The sequence below is a fragment of the Ptychodera flava genome, unplaced genomic scaffold (genome assembly GCF_041260155.1).
Source record: "Ptychodera flava strain L36383 unplaced genomic scaffold, AS_Pfla_20210202 Scaffold_41__1_contigs__length_1339820_pilon, whole genome shotgun sequence".
NCBI lineage: Eukaryota > Metazoa > Hemichordata > Enteropneusta > Ptychoderidae > Ptychodera > Ptychodera flava.
The window spans coordinates 262,202-282,690 of record NW_027248363.1 but is presented as its reverse complement, the minus strand read 5'-3'; the positions used below and the strand labels follow the sequence as shown (position 1 = coordinate 282,690).

Here is a 20,489-nt window from a genome sequence, read left to right as displayed (position 1 = left end):
TTTCGACCAAGTTGAACCTCCTAGTTTTCCAAATTGAAGTTTTCGAAAGAACTTTGTATATTTTATTCATTCTCATTATTTAATAAATTCACAAAATCGTGTGTTTCGTTGGTGTATTGTCTCATGCATTAACTATTTTAGTATGAACACCAGCTCAAATATTTTTGGTTTCGCTCATTTAGTTTTTGCTGAGTCATAACTGTCAAAATTCGACTACTGGAGGAAAGGAATAATAAACTATGTTGCAAGACGAATACACCTACCAATAAGTCAAGCAATTCTATCATTAAAACGTTATTTTACTTTAATTTTTCTTTTTTTAAGGTATTATGCGCCTCGAAAGTGAAAAACTGAAACTTTTGTTCAAACTTTCCTCAAAGAAGATTTCAATCATTCTCTTTAAACATAAAGAATACAAATCCGGGGTCACCGTGCAAATTTTGGATCTAGAGAAACAAATTACTCAAGATTTACCGATATTTAAAATTCAAAATGGCCGCCATCCCTGTGTTAACTCTATGGAGAAAATAAAAAAAATTTCGTATTTCGAAAAACTAAGCTGGTAAAAAGTTTCCTTACACCAAGAGCTTTAAAATGAACCCCCACAAGTGGTATATCAGAAAAGAATTGTGAAAGTTTGAGAGTCCGAATATCTGTCTCCGATGCGCGTTCTACCTTAATCAAACTAAACGTTAACTGACTCAGCATGACTTAGCAGAAATTAACGAGTGAAACTCAAAATACATGTGCAGGTGTTTATGATAGGTTTTCGCTTTATTTATTTGACTTCTCTAAAGCCTTACTCATGTTGGAGATTCTTCATTGGTAAAAAAGACCAGTAGGCCGGAGTTCATATACACGTGCGTAGTTGCTTTGTGAATACCATCTCTGGCTCACCATCATGAGAACGCGCGAAATGAAATGGTGATACAGTTATGGTAGAATGTTGTTAAATTGTCAAAGAGAACATCTTATTTAATCTATCATAAAAATTTGAGTGATTCATCATGGTGTAATAAAAAAATACCACATTTTGCATAATACTATCTGTGAGTCTTGTGTGTGACCCAGATCAGATAAGCACCGGATGGTGAGATACTTTGTTGGGTTTTTTAACTGGTTTAAAAGATGACCCAGTGCCAACAAATCATCATTTCGGACCTCCGTGCTGCTAAGGTAAGAAAGCCAGCTGTATCTTCCATTGCTCTGTTACGTTCCATTATATTTGCCCCACGTTTAAAACCTCGCTACAACTTCTCCGAGTCTTTTTCTGGGATACAAAACGACATGACACAGACCTACGGACACTTAATTGCAGAGATTTTTACAGGCAGGTGTACGGTGATTTCTAAAACCTTTCACGTTTGAAAATTTTCATAGTAGTTTTCGATTTTCATAGTGTCTTTTTCCTTTCATTGGTTTCGAAGTTGGGATTGCGTTCGTTTTGATATCGCTTGAGATCTTGTGTCAATTGGCATTCTTTTCCCGCAAAAGTTACCATGAACACGATTGGAACTAATTTATGATAACTGGATGGTGAAGTAATGTCGATTTAATCTGCAAGTGTGACCTCATCAATTTTTCGTTTTTAAGTTACACGCTTGCTTTTCATGAGTTACCCGTAATATTGCAATATTCAGCCATACGGCACCTAACATTTTCGAGAAATTTGAAAAATATGAAGATCCAATTATCCATAATTAGCTACAATCGTATTAAACTTAAATGCATTGTGCATCCAAAGACTTTTTACCCTGAACAGCTCATATATTTGGGGTTTCCCTCATTTCGGTTTTTCTCGATCATAATATTGTAGCACGGATACGGATACATTTAAAAACGCTATTTTATGTTTCCTTTTGCGGAACATAAAACTCTATATGTAAAGACTCTAATTTTTGGTGTGTTAAGCCTTTGTACTTGAAAAATGTCTTTGACTTCAAAAGTCCGTTACTTTGGATGCTTGACTCACGCTCTATGGATAGTGAGATCGAGAACCACGAGTGACAGGAGTTCGAGTTAGTTTGAGACGGTAGCAAGATGCTGTACCCTTTGGCGAGGTACTTTACCCCCACTGCTCAGGTGAAGAGCGTGTTATAGGAACCTAATACAAACACGATTGGAACTAATTTGGGATAATTGGATTTTCATATTTTTAAAATTTCTCAAAAGTATTAGTTGCCAGATAGTTGAATGTTGCAATAATACAAATTACTCATAAAAACAAGTGTGTAATGTAAAAAGAAAAGCAGATGAGATTACATTTGTAGATTAAATCGGCATTACTTCACCATCCAATTATCCCAAATTAGTTCCAATTGTGTTTACTGTAAATGGTCTTCTCGCCCATTCAACTGACGGATTAAAGGGGCGGGTGAGGTATGAAATGGAGCAAGATGCCGCAAACGCTCATTATTAAAGACGCCTCCAACAGAACAACACGGGGTCAAAGCTCGAGAAAATCTAACTTTTTTGAGTTTGTTTCGATGAAAACGTTACGAAAACAATGTTCTGCTCACCGTAAATACATCAAAGCTCGGCAAGAGAGCTCAGTTTTGAAATTTCACACATTGACACCTTTTTGTCGATTTGTTTGATAACTTACACGAGAACCGATCGCTGGTGCATTGAAAATCGCTGTCAATGGAATAGCTGTGTAAACCACAGCTTGAATCTCCAGGTGTGTATTTAATCAGAGTTTGGTTTTATAAATAGATCCAAACCATGCCTGGCCCCTTTCCGCTTAGCTCAGTAGTCGACTATAGTAGTAGCTGTTACCATGGATACAAATGTTGTTAAATCCATGCTATAACCATAGAGGGGTAAATTTCACGCTATTCACTTAAAATATTTCTATAAAAATAAAATTTAATGTTGCTTTACGAGTCGTAAAATTGCTACTTTATTTCACTTCGATCAATTTCCCATAATCACGTTCGTGAGACTTTGCGAGAATCATAACCTTACAATAGTGCAAATCAACTTCTTCCGACTTCTGCAGTGCGGCAGAGAATCAAAAAGTTATCGCGTTTTTGCTTTTTTGGTTTGTTCCTCTCGCCACTTGATCATTATAGAAATCTTACTTTGAAACGTAACTTTTAGATGATACAGACGGTCGGTCAGAAGGACTAAGCCGAATGCAATTTCAGTCATGTAATTTTTTTTCTCGAGATTGAGAGCTTTTTAGGACCGCACTCAGTTCCCGGCACTCGATGCCGAGCGTTTGGTATGCAGTGTGTGATTTCTTTCACGTACACCAAAGGCGATCGGCCGTGGAATAAATTTGTGGAAGCTAGGCGATTATGCAAATGTTACACTGAACCTGACCCGTCTTTGATTAGGCCATAGACAATAGCGAGCACTTTTCTGTATGGTCTATGATTACGGGTACCAATCCCAAAACCTCTTATTATGGACCTTTGCTTTAGCCAAACAAAAATATGTCCCGTGCTTAAATTTGATCACAGGGGCTCGTGAATGGCCAATTAAAAGATAAAGAATAATGCTATTAAATCTAATTTTGTGCACGTTTGCGAGCCTTTTTGCCCTTGTTCCAATCTCTCGCCGTATGTTACCTCGCTCTGTGAGTCATGACGGTTCAGTGTTAATATTGTGTATGCAGTGTGCAGTGCGCCCTCTCCCCGCTTTGGTGAAATGTTGGCATGCTATGAGTATATGGCAACGGTATGGAGGTCAACACAGAAATGGTATACCAAAATTTAACCAAGGGAGGGCAAATTTGAATACAGCATAAAAGGACAGTTACTACTAACAGTGTGATAAGGTAGGGGATAATACACGAGTCTATAACCTTTCACCCGCTGTACCTTATTAATTGTGCGGACATCTAATTCTAGGCTGACTAGAAGGGTTAAAATGATTGCTTTTTGAAGGAAATGAACTAGTGATGGACCAATTTTTTTTTTTTTTTAATTATTGAGATTCAGTGGATCCAGACTTACCAACCGGGGTAGTTATGATACCACTTCCCCTTAATATCAAGTATATGGATGTTGTGCAAGCCTAGATATGCGACCCTCGGTCACGATAACTGTGTATACTTAATTCTAGGTACTCTATTTCTTTCTGTTAAAATGAAGGTTTTTGTGGTTGTGGGTAAACCATATTTAATAGCATTTTTCTTCATTATCTTTTAATTGGCTAGTCACGAGAGCCTGTGGTGTGATCGAGTTTGACTTATCAGGTGTTAAAAATAATTCCAATATTGCCTGAGAGATTTTGAAAAAAAAACGTCTGTGTAAAATGTTCGCAAACAAGAGATACCACAGAACAGAAATGACGTCAAGCGGATCGCACCAATCGTATAGACTTGTTCTGATCACGTGTTCGATACTCTGATACTGTTACAGCAGGATATGAGTTATACGTTGAAGCGAGCTGAAATGTGCCATGCATTCTGAGAAGTTCTAAGACTGTTTTCGTCACTTGTCTTGTTTTTATCTGTTCAAGTTGCTATTCTCAAACCAGCATCTTTAAAACGGATTTGTCTCGGTTGACTTCTACAATTAATATCATGCCATCCGTGCATATCATGTAGAAAAGTTCCAACAGACTTGAAAACTCAGGTATTCATTCTATACTTTAAAAAGTTTGGTGGCAATTTTATTTTTTTCCCTGGGGAACGCGCTTCCAGGACAGATACTCGAACTCTCAAACTTTTACAATTCTTTTCTGATATTTGGGGGTTCATTTTAAAGCTCTTGGAGTGAGTAGTTTGCACCGTCTTGTTTTTTACGAAAATCAAAAATTTGAATTTTCCCCACGGTAAACAATAGAGTGGCGGCGAGTCTCAAAACCCGGACCGAGACGAGTCGAGACGAGACCATAATGACCCCTCAGGCCAGGCGTTGTAAATACATCATATATACAACACTACAGAAAGCTTGCAGTTTGTTGAGAGTGTCAAAGATCGATGCACAAAGCAAGAGATAGCACAATCAACGATTGGAACAACTGAAAAAAGATTTGTTGAGGTTTTTCAACTTGAGTTCAAGGCGAGCTCGAAACATGCGAACTGCGATGCGACGTCGGCATTTTGGCCTAAGCGATAAGCGCCAGATTCAGATTCTACTATGATATCTACTGTGAATTCAAAATAGGTAACCTTGTATTAGAAACATACATACAGGAGATTTAAGTAATCATTTTTTAGAAATTAGATTCACCATTTATAAACACATTATAGAAAAGTAAACTGGAAGCTCATAGGTTTAATTTTATGCCGTGGCTATTGACAGGCGCCTGTCAATAGACAAAAGTTGGCTATTGACACGCGGGACTTTTTTAGCCAAATTTTACCGGATTTTAGCGAAATAAACTTCCTCATGCTTCTCAGAATGTTTTCCTCTGCCATTTTGTTCGTAAGAATGAACAAAGTCGTCGTCCACGGTTCTTTTAATTGCAAAGGAAAAGCCGAAATACGAGGATAAGAGGTAATGCTATTGCAATTGGAGAGTCAGGAATTTCTCCTAAATGGCATCATCTTTTAAGAATAGTTCTGAGAATAATGTTATAAAGTAAACAAAACGTTTATTAGGTAAAAAAATCAATTTGTGGGGGCAAGGCGACTTTGCTTCCCCTGCAAACCTATTTGTCAAGTATAGATTCATATTGAAAATTTTTTTGCACATTGAAAAGGAAAGACATGATATTGAAAGTGATAGCAATGTTTACTACGATGTTTTAAGCGAGAAAAATTTTTTACCAAAATGTTTTAATTTCCGGGTACAGTTTTGTCGTACCCGAGGTCATTGGCTTTACTATACCATGGAGGCAGCACACCAGTGCTGACCCGAACTGGAGGTCAAGGTTAAAATATCGGCTCCCCGTGTTCAGACTCTTTGTATCTTTCTCTCTGGCTCTTGCCTCGCGCCGTTCTAGGCCGTGAAGTTACGCTTCGGGTGCATTTTGCTTGCTATTTTGGATTACCTGACGAAGCTTTAGAATGTTGTCACCATGGTAATAGTCGTTTCTCAATGCAGGCATGCGGAGTCACTTATGTCGAAAGCGACCAAGCTGTCAATGTCGCGGCCATCAGAAATCACGATGCCTGTCATGACAGTTCTCTGACGTGAACTACTAAGATTTTCCGACTTTTACAATGCAAAACGGACCTCATCATCACTAAAGGGTGGCATTGTACCAAATAAGTATCACCAATCGGCAAAAATACGCGTATGCAGGACCGTGGTTATGCTAGAGTGACACGGTGCACGCGTACGACGTACCGTGCGTGACGGTTTTCACTAGCATTGCAAAATATTGATTTTCCGACGTATTAGAACTTATTTTGTAATTACTGCATGGCAGAACAATGTGTTCTTCATTTACGTGGAAGAAGAGCAGTTTATTTCACTAAAATGTGGTGAATTATGAAGAAAAACGTCCCGCGTGTCAATAGCCAACTTTTGTCTATTAACAGGTACCTATAGTGGCTCTGCACCATTTTTCTACATTACCGATACTATAGTACATGTATGTTATTTGTGTGGAATCTGAGGCAGCCTCAGATTAAGATTCAAATTCGGAGAACTATGTAACCACTGACTAGAATGTACGAAAATGAACAAGCATTAGTCGATGGTAGGGTGGGATATCACTTCTTTGACTAAGACAGAAGTGGATCAACGTCCTTTTTTCCCGTGGCATTGGTACAGATGCTGCCTTTGTGCAAAAAACCCGTAACTTTTCTATCAGTAAGATAGGAGGTATTTTGGTCTCGTCTCGACTCGTCTCGGTCCGGGTTTTCTGACTCGCCATAGAGTGGCGGCCATTTTGAATTTCATATATATATAGGTAAAAGTCAGGTAGTTTGTTTCTCTATTACCAAACTTTGCACAGTGACCCCTGGGCTAGATTATTACTCTTGATATGGTAAAAGAATGATTGAATGTTTCATTGAGGATAATCCGCGCAAAAGTCTAAGGTTTTCACTGTCGTAGCACGCACTACCTTCAATAAGGATATATTGATAATGTTAAGAAATGGTCTCTTTTATTTGCGAAAAAGTCTCCCCTATCAACTCCGCTGAATAAATTATCGTACATTTACAAGTACTATACGATCAATTGCGTAATTTTTGCCATTTATTTGATATGTTGTGTCATCGTGCCATAGCTAGGAGGACTTCTGAGCACACAACAAGCTACCTGTAGGCAGCTTAGGGAGTATCCACGTAACAAGCCCTGATCAGTTCCTATACGGTGTCAGTGAGTGTATAGCAAGGTCTGTATACTGTGTGTTAGGACTGTGTTGACACGGCTGTGTCAGTTCACGGACGTGGCTGGTATGTCTGGGCAGTCAAGTGACATCTCGTCACATTCATTGCTGCCGGTCTGATACACCTGAAAATGTACGAGCAGAGTTGTGACCACTGTTGCGGTGCATCGTACGGAGTGTGCAAATTATGAACATTCTCATGTGTAACAGGTCTGTTGTCTGACAAAAGATACATGGGCGACGTGAAAACGTTTCGACGCTGTCGCGTTTCTGTTGAGCACAGAAGTGTATACAGTCGTGTTAAACTAGTATTTCATACAGGTCTCTTCAGAGACTGAAACATAACTATGAGCACAGCAAAGCACAGTACTGCATACACGCCCGAGTCTCAGCACTGTTGCATCACTGTGCTGTCCTTGCCTACACCACAGACAAATAGAAACAGACAGGCAACGGGTATTGTTCAATGCGTGAAGCGGTTACGTAAGTCATCCATGTTCGCCTCGCCTCAGGTAGCTCTCGCCTCGCTTTTCCGAAGAGTGCCGACCATGCACCCTTCGGTAGTTTCCGGATTTTTGCCAATTTTTAAGCGAAAGTATGTTCGGCAAAGTTTGTGTTATTGTTGTCATGTGGTGCTGAGTGGAATCGGCATGCTGGCGAAAACGGGAAAGTTTTTAGCTTCGGGAAAGTGAGTTTTACCATTTTAAAAATTCATCTCACATTTTTATGAATATATAATGAGTGTGTTTCAACCAAATTTGAAAATCTTCTATCGATACTGTCTGGTTTTACTCAATGGTTTACGGTCAGTCATATCGTCTATTAAAAGTTGGTAATTGAAGGACGTGTTTATGAAACTGCGGGCGTGTTATGTTTTGATTGGCGTGAAGCAGTGTTTCTGCCCTGAGAGCTCACAAAGTAAGTATGGTTGCTACGCGACTGGCAGCACGATGCCATCTCGTCGTACTTTTTGCATAATCTCGTGCAATTATCAACCACGAACAAAGGTTCCAAAAAATCTAACACCTGTGAAGCTCATTTTAATTTGAAAAGGTCATAGTCTACCGAGACGACCATGGAACAAAAGCCATGCCGCGTTGCTAGTCTGTTTCTTCTAGTTGTCTGTGCCTACACGGATCCATCATACCACAGTTCTGTGACAGTCGCTGCACAGAGCCCCTCACAGGGGTGGACTATTTTGCTCGATGTGTACATAGAATACCATATGCTCTGATTACATCAGGAATACGTGCTTGATAACGTATCTTCATCGTAGTGCGTGACGCATATGATTGGATGATAATCCATACGAGTGACAGCAAAATATTAATCACGTTTGTGTTTTAGGGTCGTGCAGGGGTAACGCACGGCAGAATGTCAATGACCGGCTCCGGTTTGCAAGATCTGCCAGCGTCGCCGACATTTTACCGGCTGGAAGAAACTTCTCGCGACATTGTTGTGACTTTCCTGGCGCGCTTGCAGACCTGTGGACTGCCTTTGCCTTGCTGACTTGCTGGTAAATCGATGCTGACTTCACTGATAGCGCCCGACAAAATCCATGCAAATCTTTGAAAACGCATTGGGGACGAACTGAACTAACCCCACTCAAACGCCACCCTGCATCTGAAATGCAAATTACATTCTCAAATAGATCAGGCCTTTCAGAAGGACAGTGCTGTTTTTATTGAGAAACAATTACAGCTCCATTAGCTGTATCTTTTGACTATTTTTTCAGAACTTTTGTTTTGTGGTTTCCCTACACTTTCTGCATCGAATCCATTAAACTGTAATTTAATGCCAAGTATTTAGTGTATCAACACAACCTATATGAGTATAATCTACATTGTTATTGTTAAAAATTGATTTCAAGTCCGGACCAGAATTCATTTGTAAACAATAAACAATGATCACTACACACATACAAGCTGTGTTGACAAAAAGAATACTCGAAATTTCAGCACGACAAACGGATTAGGGTCAGACACGGCAGTTCATATACAGAAGCAGAATACTGAAAAACTTGCCACAAGTTACAGCTTATGTCCCTTTAATAACACTCTTTCAATAGTGCGCTAATATTTTGACAACAACCTAGGTACACTAAATACTGCAAAGTATTTTCAGAAGTTAAGTCCATTGGTACTTGTTCAAGGTCAAGGTTTTTTGTGTCAATTTGTTATGGTTTATGGACCAGGCCTTTGATTTGACCTGCTTTATCTCACAAAATATAAAAATATTTCCTTTCTACGTGGAACGACGAATTTCACTGAAAATATATAAAAAAGGCTAGTGGCATAATTCTAGCAGTTGTACATAATGTTATCTTCTGTAGTCGCACATCGTTGATGATTGGTTGGTGTTGTCACGTTTGCGTCAAATGAAGGCATTCTCATAATATTGAATTTTCACCCGTAAAAACGTATCCACTTATACTGGTATAATTGCTGCCCTCACAAGACAATTGGGATCATGTGTGATGATTTTTATCACCAAATTTTACTACAATAAAAAGTACAAATTGTGTCGAGATTTTACTGTGAAATATATCCCATTTCGTACAATTGTGCCAGAATTAGGATACATAGAATATTTGCTCAGTGTCTGGCAAAATAACGGCAGTGTTTATCACAAATTTGAAGATTACATGACAAATTTAGGTCAATTTTTACACGTTAGGGACCAGCCGTGAGAATTCTGCTCTCTGATCACAGATGTAAGAAACGTTCATTTAGATGTAATCTTCGCCAACTATCATTTCAAACTCCCTTTCCGGGAGAACGCGGCACTGATGACGTCAAAACTATCCATCTGCCATGTCAGCTTCATATTCGTAATCAAATTATCATCTTTTTTATTGAATATAATGCTCTACAGAGATACGCAATGGAATACCATTGGGACAGAAAATCTACGTTTCTCCAGACAGATGCACATGACAACCTCAGTTTCCACTGCACGTGGGATTAGCTTAACCAAGGCCAGCCGTCTGGTCGTATAGACATTGTCTTGTATCTTATTATCCAACGGATCTCAAAAAAGTTGATAAGTTCTGTGACGCATTTATATTGAGGGTTCTTCACAGTACACAGGCTAGTCTGCAATTCCATTCCGTAAAGGTATGCGCACGACATAGTCCATCGTTTTGGAGTGTCCTGGCCTTCCGCTTTAAACTGACCAATACCGTCGACCATTGCCATCGATCTACTAATTCTCTCTCTCTCTCTCTCTCTCTCTCTCTCTCTCTCTCTCTCTCTCTCTCTCTCTCTCTCTCTCTCTCTCTCTCTCTCTCTCCCAAGATTCCAAGATGCGTATCTTTCTTCTCACACTCTTCCTTACAGCGGCCAGTGCCGCCACCTTCGCTCCATTTTTCAAGGCCATGAATCCTGTGAAAAACAGCTACATCGTGAAAGTCAAGGTAATATAAGATTCAGTTACATATAGAGGTATTTTGCTCTTAGAGGGGACAGTATAAGGTTTGCCTTTTACAAGATTTGCCAAATGTTTGAAACTTTTCGGGGTGAATTTTCACTGTAATTTCATGTTTAAAAATTCTAATATCACTCAATTAAAATTGTGACGGATTTATCACGATACATATATGCGCATTTAAAGTAATTCGATGCAAGTCTTTCGGAAGCTTGGAAGCAAGAAAGCTATAGCCCTTACATCTGTCAAAGTAGTATGCGCCTCACCGTGCAAACTTTGGCACTCGAAATACAAATTATCTAAGGTTTCTCGATATTTGAAACTCAAAACGGTCGCTATCCCTGTGTTAACTCTATGGAGGAAGTTAAATTTTCTATTTTTCGAAAAACTAAGACTGTGTGAGTTTTTCTTACTCCAAGAGCTTTAAAATGAGCCCCTACAAGAGGTAGATCAAAAAAGAATTGTAGAAATTTGAGCGTCCTAATATCTGTCCCCGAAGCGCGTTCCATTTCGGCACGATGTAGTGCCAATCATTGAATTCGCCATGGCGATAGGCGTTCTTCACAATTATTGATTGTATTTCAAAAGGCTGTGTTAACAAGCAACGTGGAGCTATGGTCCGATATATAAATTATAGAACACATCCTCAGGAGACGGTTGATGCCAATGCCCGCGGTTCGAATTCATTATTTGCATATGAAATGATTGACACTTTTTAATTTTCCTATGGTAGGATGGCATTGACGTCAAAGCTGTCCTGGCTGAGCTGCCAAGTGGGGCATCTGTAAAGTACGCCTTCACCGATGTCTTGAATGGTTTCGCCGTCGACCACATTGGATCCGTCAGCGCAGTAAGTTCAAAGCCTTGTTCAGAAGTGAAGTGCAGCATAAACATTCATAGGATTCCAATATCTTCCATCGCTGACATTATTCCGTACAATGTGTTCTTCTTGAACTACAGTGGTTTGCTTTGAAGCATTGGCATTACGCGAAGTAGACATATTGTCTAAATCGAGTTGTTGCCAACACTATCAGGTGTGATTATCAGCTGAGCAGTAATTCCAGTCGATCACAGTGAAATTAACTCTGCCAAAGTTAATTGCACCCGACAGTGTTGGCAACACTTCGATTTAGACAATATGTCTGGTTCGTCTAATGCCAATGCTTCAAGCTTATGAGTTTCGATCTTACAGATTTATCATATGGACTTCGATCTCAGATGTACTCGTGCACTTGACCAACACGCCAAACTCAATAACACCTGTGTCTACTTAAAATGAAAACATGAAAGAAATAGTCTTGAAATGCAATAAATGTTTCGTGAGTAAAACAATAAAACAATATTCTCGCGTGAATATACAGTACACGATGATTGTGGATGTTATATAATTGACATTTTTAAGTACAAGAGACTTTTTCGTGTTCAACGGGTTTTTGTTTTCGTTTTCGTTTTTTGAATTTTGGCCTTGCAAAGTTTACTTCTATTGACTACCCGAAAAGAGTATTCAATACCTTTTCTATGAAATAGTTAATTCCAAGGAAACTTTTAAGAAAAAGGTGTCATTGTAGTAAAAGGCATGTCATTACAATGGTAGCATATTTATTTATTTATTTATTTAGAATTATACTTTATGTTTCATCAGAGTACACGAACACCTTAGATGACTATTTACAGAGCTTTACTCCACGGTTTTGTTTTGGTTATTATTTGAAACAAAATTTCCTATCGTTAAGACCTACCTGGTCCACCAAATACCGCTTAGGGCCGATTAAAGCGGTAGCAACACTCGGCTCAGTACCTAAGATACGAAGATTAATGATAGAGAGATACTTGAATCTGGACGCAGAATGGTGTCAATAAGAAGGATTTGAAAGATAGTATCAATTTCAAACGGAAACATTGCAGCGTGTTTGCTAACCAGGGAGGAAAAATCAATTTTGGAATAGTCAGAAAAACGCTTGTCACGTGACTATTATGCAAACAATGACTTTGTACTGTGCACGGTTGAAATTCCCGAAATCAGGGCTTTCAGAAAATATATACTTTATTGGGGTTTGGACTTCTTTAAGCGAGAAAAACAAAATCTGAAACTGGCTATGTATGTAGGAGCCTTAACCATTTAAACCCCCCCTTCCATTTCCCTATCAAGAGGTCCAACTTTACCATAGAAAACAATGGGATTGGTTCAAACCATTGTGGTGAAAGGGTTGAATTCTGTTCCTATTGTTTGTCGCTCGGAGGAATAATTTAACCATTATTCCTTGTCTCAAATCTTGTTCCTATTCTTGCTTCACTATCCAGCTGACGAAACTCCCATTCGTTGAATACGTGGAGGAGGACTCCATGGCCAAGTCTGACGTAGAATGGGGGTGTGATCGCTTGGATCAGAGGAACCTCCCCCTCGACGGTGTAATGAACATCTATGGTATGTTTCGATATCTGCTGGTGTACTTGAGTTCTGTCTTAAAGGGACATAAGCTGTAAATTGTGGCAAGTTTTTTCAGTATTCTGCCTATGTACCATGTCTGACCCTAATCCGTTTGTCATGCTGAAATTTCGAGTATTCTTTTTGTCAACACAGCTTGTATGCATGTAGTGATCATTGTTTATTGTTTACAAATGAATTCTAGTCCGGACTTAAATGCAATTTTCACCATAATAACGGAGATTATTCTCATAAAGATTGTGTCGATATGCTAAATACTTGGCATTAAATTACAGTGTAGACATTCGATGCAGAAAGTGTATGGAAACCACAAAACAAAAGTTCTGAAAAAATAGCCAAAAGATACAGCTTATGAAGCTTGTAAGTTACTTCAATGTACATACACTCATGCATATTGCTGTGAAGTAGATAGCGGCCAAGTACTACCTGAGTATATTTCTACAGGAGTACGTCGTGACAAATTATAGAGGGCTCATTTTAATGAATATGATCAGAAAATGTTCCAAAAAAACATTGGGATGGTGGTTTTCAACAATGGTTTGGTCCCAGGCTGCTTGACAGTTACTTCATCTATGTGATTTCATGTTTGATCACAGCACTCACGTTGGGATGCACATCTGATTGTGGACAGTTCGAACAGTTACGTTGTACCGTTAACCTTTAAACACACTTGAACTTGGAAAAAAAATACTGATCATACGTACTACGAGTGTGGAATCTTTCCATTTTTCATTTTTGTTATTTAATAAGGCAAAAGAGAAATATTATGCATTTCTGTTAACAAATCCTCTGGAAATAGGGCAGGTCAATCGGGGACTTCATTTTTCATTTGTATTTTAATTTCAGTGAGACTAATCAAACAACAAAATTTCAAATTGGCAAATATTAATCATTGGGGCGGGGGCTGTTAGAGTAGGAGGGTTTTATTAAGGGTAGTTCGGGTTATCGGAAAGACATTTAATTTTAGCTAATATAATAAATTTTCATAATTAGATGAATGTAGCTGTACTGTACAGTACTTCCACGTTTAATAAGAAAATATCCACTGTTCTATGGCAGGTACCGGGGCTGGCGCTAACATCTTCATCCTAGACACTGGTATCCGTTACACCCATGTGGAATTCGGCGGCCGTGCTGAATTCTTCTGGGATTACGAAACATTCGGTGACGTAAGTAACATTACAACAGAAAAAAAACAATCTCTTAAATTTATTTCGAGTAGTTGAAGTCAGTTCCTGTTTGTAAGAATTTCTGATGGAACGATCGCGATCATACATTGGAAAATCCCAAACGTCCATGTAATGATGTATTGGAATCTTCGCTTAATTTGTGTTATATGTAAGAGGTCGGTCCACCGTCGTTATAGGCTTTCCTGACGTCTGCAAACGTCATACATTGATCAGTTAGTCTTTAAAAGTCCGATTCGAGTCAATGTCTGACACCCAAGTGTCCTACTCTGTTAACGCGCGTACAAAATGGCAAGCGTATATTTTATTAAATGCCTTGATGTGAGTGCGAAGTGCGTTGATTTGAATAGGAACATCCGGGGAGTTAGTGGACCGTGTGAACGATGTACGGACCGGTTTCAATAGTTATCGGTCTGGTGAAGCCCATCGTCGCCCAGATAGACGCTTAACGCTAGATGTAAAATATCCATGCGCGCACTGCTATTTTGACTTTCATTAACACCTGTTTGATGCTGGTCGATAATAGTAATTTTTTTTAGAATACCATACATGTACCTTAACGTCATATAGCATTAATTAAACCGTGAAGAGGCTTGTAATAAAAATATGATTGCCTGAATAGATTGCTTTGCGTGCCCTTGCAGCCGGAGACAAATTGCCATCCCGGCATCGTGCAAACTGTCAACTGATCAGGCGCATAGACCCATGTATTCAGGCAATAATATATTGAATCTACTCGGCTGTTCTACGGTATGCCTATTGCTAGACCGTCTCTGCCACAGTACAGACGCCAGACTTGGCAGATAGACGCACAGACATACTATACACGCAGGCAGTCTTACTTCGGTCGTGTTTAAAGGCAACTCTTGACGTGCAGTAGGACTTTTGTTTCCCAGTCACATTTCAAATTTTCAAAATTTCAAAACTTTGAATTTTTCTTGTTTTCTGAAAACATTAGGGCACAGATTGCAACGGGCACGGTACTCACTGTGCTGGAACTGCTGGCGGCACAAGTGTTGGCGTGGCTGTGCAAGCTACCGTCCATTCTGTCCGTGTTCTCCCATGCACTGGTTCAGGTCCCACTTCTAATATCATTGCCGGTGAGTGGCGCTATTTTATTTCATTTTTTATTTTAATTTTTAATTTTTATCAGTGTTGTTAAAGAAACAGGATCATGCTGTCCTCGATTAGAGGATGTAAACCACCGATTGACTCTAAAGTAATATACACGGGACCATATTAGTTACATGTAATGTATGTTTATTATTATATTGAAACATATAAGCTTATGCATTACACAAATACATACATACATACATACATACATACATACATACATACATACATACATACATACATACATACATACATGAATGTAGGAAGGCATGATGGCAGGCAAGCTTAAGTACTTTCGTACATGCATTCATTTTATTCCACCTTTTAGATATATCTGAAGTCTGTAACATTCTAAACATTTATATTACATAAGCGATGGCCCGATTTTACTTTCCGAGTCTTTTCTTCTCGACATTAATTTCGAGTGAGTCAGGCCTATATTAAATTGTTCTGTATGCCGTTATTTTCAACTTGTTCGACTCACATATGATACGCGCATGTATACGTCAAGACGCTAAACTTCTGTGTAGCACCAATGTCGCAGAGATAAAACATCAGTTAACATGTCTCTTTGCAGGGCTGAACGCTGTCGCCGCCGGCAGCCCCAAGCCCGGCGTTGCGTCTCTGTCCTCGAGCGCTGGCCCTAGTACCAGTTTGGACAACGCTGTCCGTGATCTGATAAATTCTGGCGTTCCAACGGTTGTCTCCGCTGGCAATGGCAGCGCTGACGCCTGTGCGTTTTCCCCGGCAAGAGTGGCTACGGTAAGATTTTTCATAAGCCGCAACTTTTGACTCGACTTCTTTTATCGTCTATTATGTTTGTCAGATACGAATTCTTCTTGTACCGCGAAACCATGTTCAAATGCCCCTATATTCAGCTTGTGAACACACTCTCTATGAGAATATAGGACTCGTAACTGCAACTTGTGGCAAGTTTTTCAGTATTCTGCCTCTGTATATCAACTACCGTGTCTGACCCTAATCCGTTTGTCATGCTGAAATTTCGAGTATTCTTTTTGTCGTAGTGATCATTGTTGATTGTTTACAAATGAATTCTAGTCCGGACTTGAATACAATTTTCAACAATAACAATGTAGATTATACTCATATAGGTTGTGTTGATATGCTAAATACTTGGCATTAAATTACAGTTTAGGGATTCAATGCAGAAAGTGTATGGAAACCACAAAACAAAAGTTCTTAGAAAATAGCCAAAAGATACAGCTTATGGAGCTTTAATGGTAATCCCTGGTCCCAGGACAAACAAACCTTGCCTCAAGACTAGTAATTTCTGGTATGGGGCTGGTATTTATTCATATATATCTGAGATGACAGCGCGGAAGTCCGTTTGGCTTTCCAATCTAGACATTCCCAAATAGCGATCAGTAATCGCGTATTTAAAGCTCCATAAGCTGTATCTTTTGGCTATTTTCAGAACTTTTGTTTTGTGGTTTTGTGACCTGACCTGGGCTGCTGAATTTCAAATAGGTTTGTATGAAATAGAAGAGACACAAGAGAGAATGTTACAAATAGGCACCATTTGCAAAGTTTATCTTGTGTCTTTTCTATTTCATACAAACCTATTGAAAAGTGATTTCAATTTTTGTAAAACTTCACCGACTAGAATCAAGGTAATTCTCACAAACGCAAACGTCCTTTAAAGAATCTGACTCAATTTTCTTGTCAGGCTGAAACTGTGGCGTCTACGACAAGCACGGACACTAGGTCCTCCTTCTCCAACCACGGTACCTGCGTCGACATCTTCGCTGGCGGTTCAAGCATTAGAAGTGCGCACCATCCAACCGACACATCGTATACTATCATGAGTGGCACTTCACAAGCAGCTCCACACGTTGCAGGTTAGTTATAAATCCTTACTTAAGGTAGTATGCGCCTCGAAAGTGAAAGACTTAAACTTTCACTCAAACTTTCTCCGAATGAAACTTTCAACTCTCTTGCCAAATCACTAATAAAAATCAGGGGTCACCATGCAAAGTTTTGAACAAGACAATTTCGTCAACATTTTGGGGTTTTTGAAATTCAAAATGGCCGCCATCCCTGTGTTAACTCAATCGGGTAAAAATAAAATGTTGAATTTTCGAAAAACTAAGACGGTGAAAGTATTTCTTTCTCCAAGAGCTTTAAAATGAGCTCCCACAAGTGGCAGATTAGTATTGTATGAATTTGAGAGTCAAAATATCTGCCCCCGAGGCGCATTCCCCTATAACGAATCAGTACATACTCTACTATGGAAAAAAACAACTCGAAATAATCATTCTTGTTTGGTATCCTTCTGAATCCGAATCCAAAAAAATCCTGTGCGATACCTGTAAGTAGTACGCGCCAAGAAAGTGAAAGATTTAAACCTAAATTTGACCAAACTTTGCTGAATGAAACGTTCAACCATACATTTACAGAATCAAGATATATAATCGGGGGCAATGTTCAAAGCTTGGTGCTAGAGAAGCGATAGATTCTAAAAAATTGGGTCTTCGGGGAAACAAATTACCTGACATATACCGATATTTGAAATTCAAAATGGTCGCCAAGCTTGTGTAAGCTCTATAATTATTGTACACTATTTAACATGAAAAAGCACGACGGGCGCAGCATGTTTTGTGCCAAGAATTACATTCATGTATCTTCATTTATTTTGAAACTAAATTTTATTGCTGAGGAATGTTATAGAAAATGATCTTCTTTGAAAGGAACGGAAATGAACATGCTTTAGTTTTGAAACAGGAAAATTGAAGCTGTAGCCTAAAATCCAAAATAAAACAATTTACGGTCGTCAGAAATGTGTGTTTTTTCTTGGCCACAATACATTTGTATTGAATTGTGCTTACATTACGCTAGCCAGAGCATTTGCCCTTATAAGTATTTTTCTCCTTTAAAATTATTCTAATTGTTCCGACTTTTACTCACTGACTATGCAGCATTTGAACATGTCGACACTCAACTTGCCTGCGAAACTATGTCGTGATTCTGATGTATGCACCATCTTATATTACGGCGTGCGACTAACCACGTGATATATGTTTCTAACAGGCGCCATCGCCGTTCACCTGGCTGCAGGGCGGTGTAGCTCTGGAGCGACCTGCAAAGACAAACTGAGGAATGACGCCACCACTGGCACCGTCATCAACCCCGGTCCAGGAACTCCTAACCGACTCCTGTACGTGGAAAACCCGACAGTTTAGCAACGCGTGTCTATCTCACTTCAAGAATGATTGGGCTGGACATCCAACATTTTCGTGATCAATCAATGATTTGCTTTCCTTGAATATGGTGGAAATCCGCCATTTTCGATTTTCAAATTCTGTAACAGTCAACTACATTAATAAACGCTCTGCTCCATGACACATAGCTTTTTCTTACGCATTCCAAAACAAGAATCGAACCCCTTAACTTGCTTGACATATAGCATTCCACTTAAACTTTTGCTCTAACTTTCCTTGAGGAATCTTTCAACCATTCTCTTTCAAAATCAAGAATAACAATCGGGGGTCACCATACAAGTTTTGGTACTAGAGAATCAAATAACCAAAGATTTACGATATTTGAAATTCAAAATGGCCGCCATATGTTAGCTTCATGGAGAAGAACAAAAATTTCCAAATATTTCAAAAAACTAAGCCGGTGACAAATTTTCTTACACCAAGAGCTTTAAAATGAGCCTCCACAAGTGGTATATCAAAAGAGAATTGTAAAAGTTTGAATGTCTGTCCACAAGGCGCGTTCTACCTTAATACTTTGCTTTACTTGCACATATTTCCAAGTAAACTTAGCCCAAACTTTCATCACACACACACACACAATTTCCCTTTCAAACTCAAGAACAAAAATAGGGGGTTACCATGCAAAATTTAGTACTAGAGAAACATTACCCAGTATTAACCAATATTTGAAATTCAAAATGGCTGCCATCCCGCGCTATGGAGGAAAATGAAAATCCCCGATTTTCACAACACTTTACTGGTGAACACTTTATTCACTCCTTAACCCTTTGAGCGCCAAAGTCAACTTTTGTCCCCTTTAAAATGTAGCCAAATCAAATTTTCTTTTAGATATTTGCCAAAATTTTGGTGCAAACCTGTAGTCAATGAAACGTGATGTCTGTTTGGTCCAAAATGATAAAAAAATTACAGATAAATTCATAAAAATTGTTAAAATGTTGCACTCAAAATTGGGTGGGAAAAATTACAGCACTCAAAGGGTTAAGCTTCAGAATAAGCCCACACAAGTGGTAGGCAAAAGGAATATTGCAAAAGTAAGAGTCCAAATATCTTCTGTTCCCGAGGCACATTCTACCTTAATGTGGTAAATCTGTTGCTTTGTAAAGTGTTGTCGCTACTACAAATTAAATTAGGGATTAGCTCTTCTGGATGGGCCAATCAAAATAAGGAAAACTATTTGGAGAAAAAGTTGCTGGACAATCCTGATAAGCACTTCTGGATGGGCCAATCAAAATTAGGAAAATTATTTTGGAGAAAAAGTTGCTGGACAATCTAAATCTGCATAACCAGCAGGTCTGCATTCACAGGACATGAAAAGTTGTCAAATAGCGAAATTTTGGGAAAAGTAAACGCTCGACCTGATGACAAACCCTCCTGCCAAACTCTGTTGGCCTTTCCCTTGAGCAAATGCTGAGCTCAAGGAACCCTCGCTGTGATTGGTCCATACAGCTATTGAAATTGTCTTTAGAGGCATCATTTATTACACATTTGCAGCTATTGGGGCTTCAACAGAGCAAGAGTTTAAAGGTATACAGTCACCTGTAATCTAAATATGCCTATATATGGTCAAAGGGGCGTTCCTTGGTAGTATTCAAAACACCCATGTGAGGGCGCTGTTTTTTAAAAAGTGGCCACCCCCTTAAAATCTGTGATTGGTTAGATTTTTTCTTTCCATGGTAACTGTGGCAAAATAGGAACAGGTGACAGTATACCTGTAAGAAAGTGATTTCATAAATACTTTTAATACTAAAGTAATATCTATCATGGCAAGAAATTCTGTTTGATACTGAAACTGGCTGAACATGAATTTACATCTTTTCTACACTGGAGTAAAACACA

At 39.0% G+C, this 20,489-nt stretch overlaps 1 protein-coding gene across 2 annotated transcripts; it reads left to right on the top strand.

Moving 5' to 3' along the window:
• Window positions 1-1,126: 1,126 nt before the first annotated feature.
• On the top strand, window positions 1,127-18,774 carry LOC139128026 (aqualysin-1-like). 2 transcript variants are annotated; one of them, XM_070693894.1, is made up of 9 exons: window positions 1,127-1,176; window positions 10,536-10,654; window positions 11,399-11,515; window positions 12,967-13,090; window positions 14,171-14,280; window positions 15,257-15,398; window positions 15,992-16,176; window positions 17,102-17,273; window positions 18,463-18,774. In XM_070693894.1, exons 2-9 carry the CDS (start codon window positions 10,544-10,546, stop codon window positions 18,612-18,614), a joined length of 1,113 nt encoding a protein of 370 aa, XP_070549995.1. In that variant the 5' UTR covers window positions 1,127-1,176; window positions 10,536-10,543; the 3' UTR covers window positions 18,615-18,774. The 2 variants fall into 2 exon arrangements, with proteins under 2 accessions (XP_070549995.1, XP_070549994.1); XM_070693893.1 differs by lacking the exon at window positions 1,127-1,176 and adding an exon at window positions 10,214-10,355.
• The last annotated feature ends 1,715 nt before the right edge of the window (window positions 18,775-20,489 follow it).

Coding starts and splice junctions, on each gene's coding strand:
- LOC139128026 (XM_070693894.1), top strand. CDS start 10,544: ATGCGTATCTTTCTTCTCACACTCTTCCTTACAGCGGCCAGTGCCGCC. Junction 10,655..11,398: donor GCTACATCGTGAAAGTCAAG/GTAATATAAGAT, acceptor TTCCTATGGTAG/GATGGCATTGACGTCAAAGC. Junction 15,399..15,991: donor CACTTCTAATATCATTGCCG/GTGAGTGGCGCT, acceptor GTCTCTTTGCAG/GGCTGAACGCTGTCGCCGCC.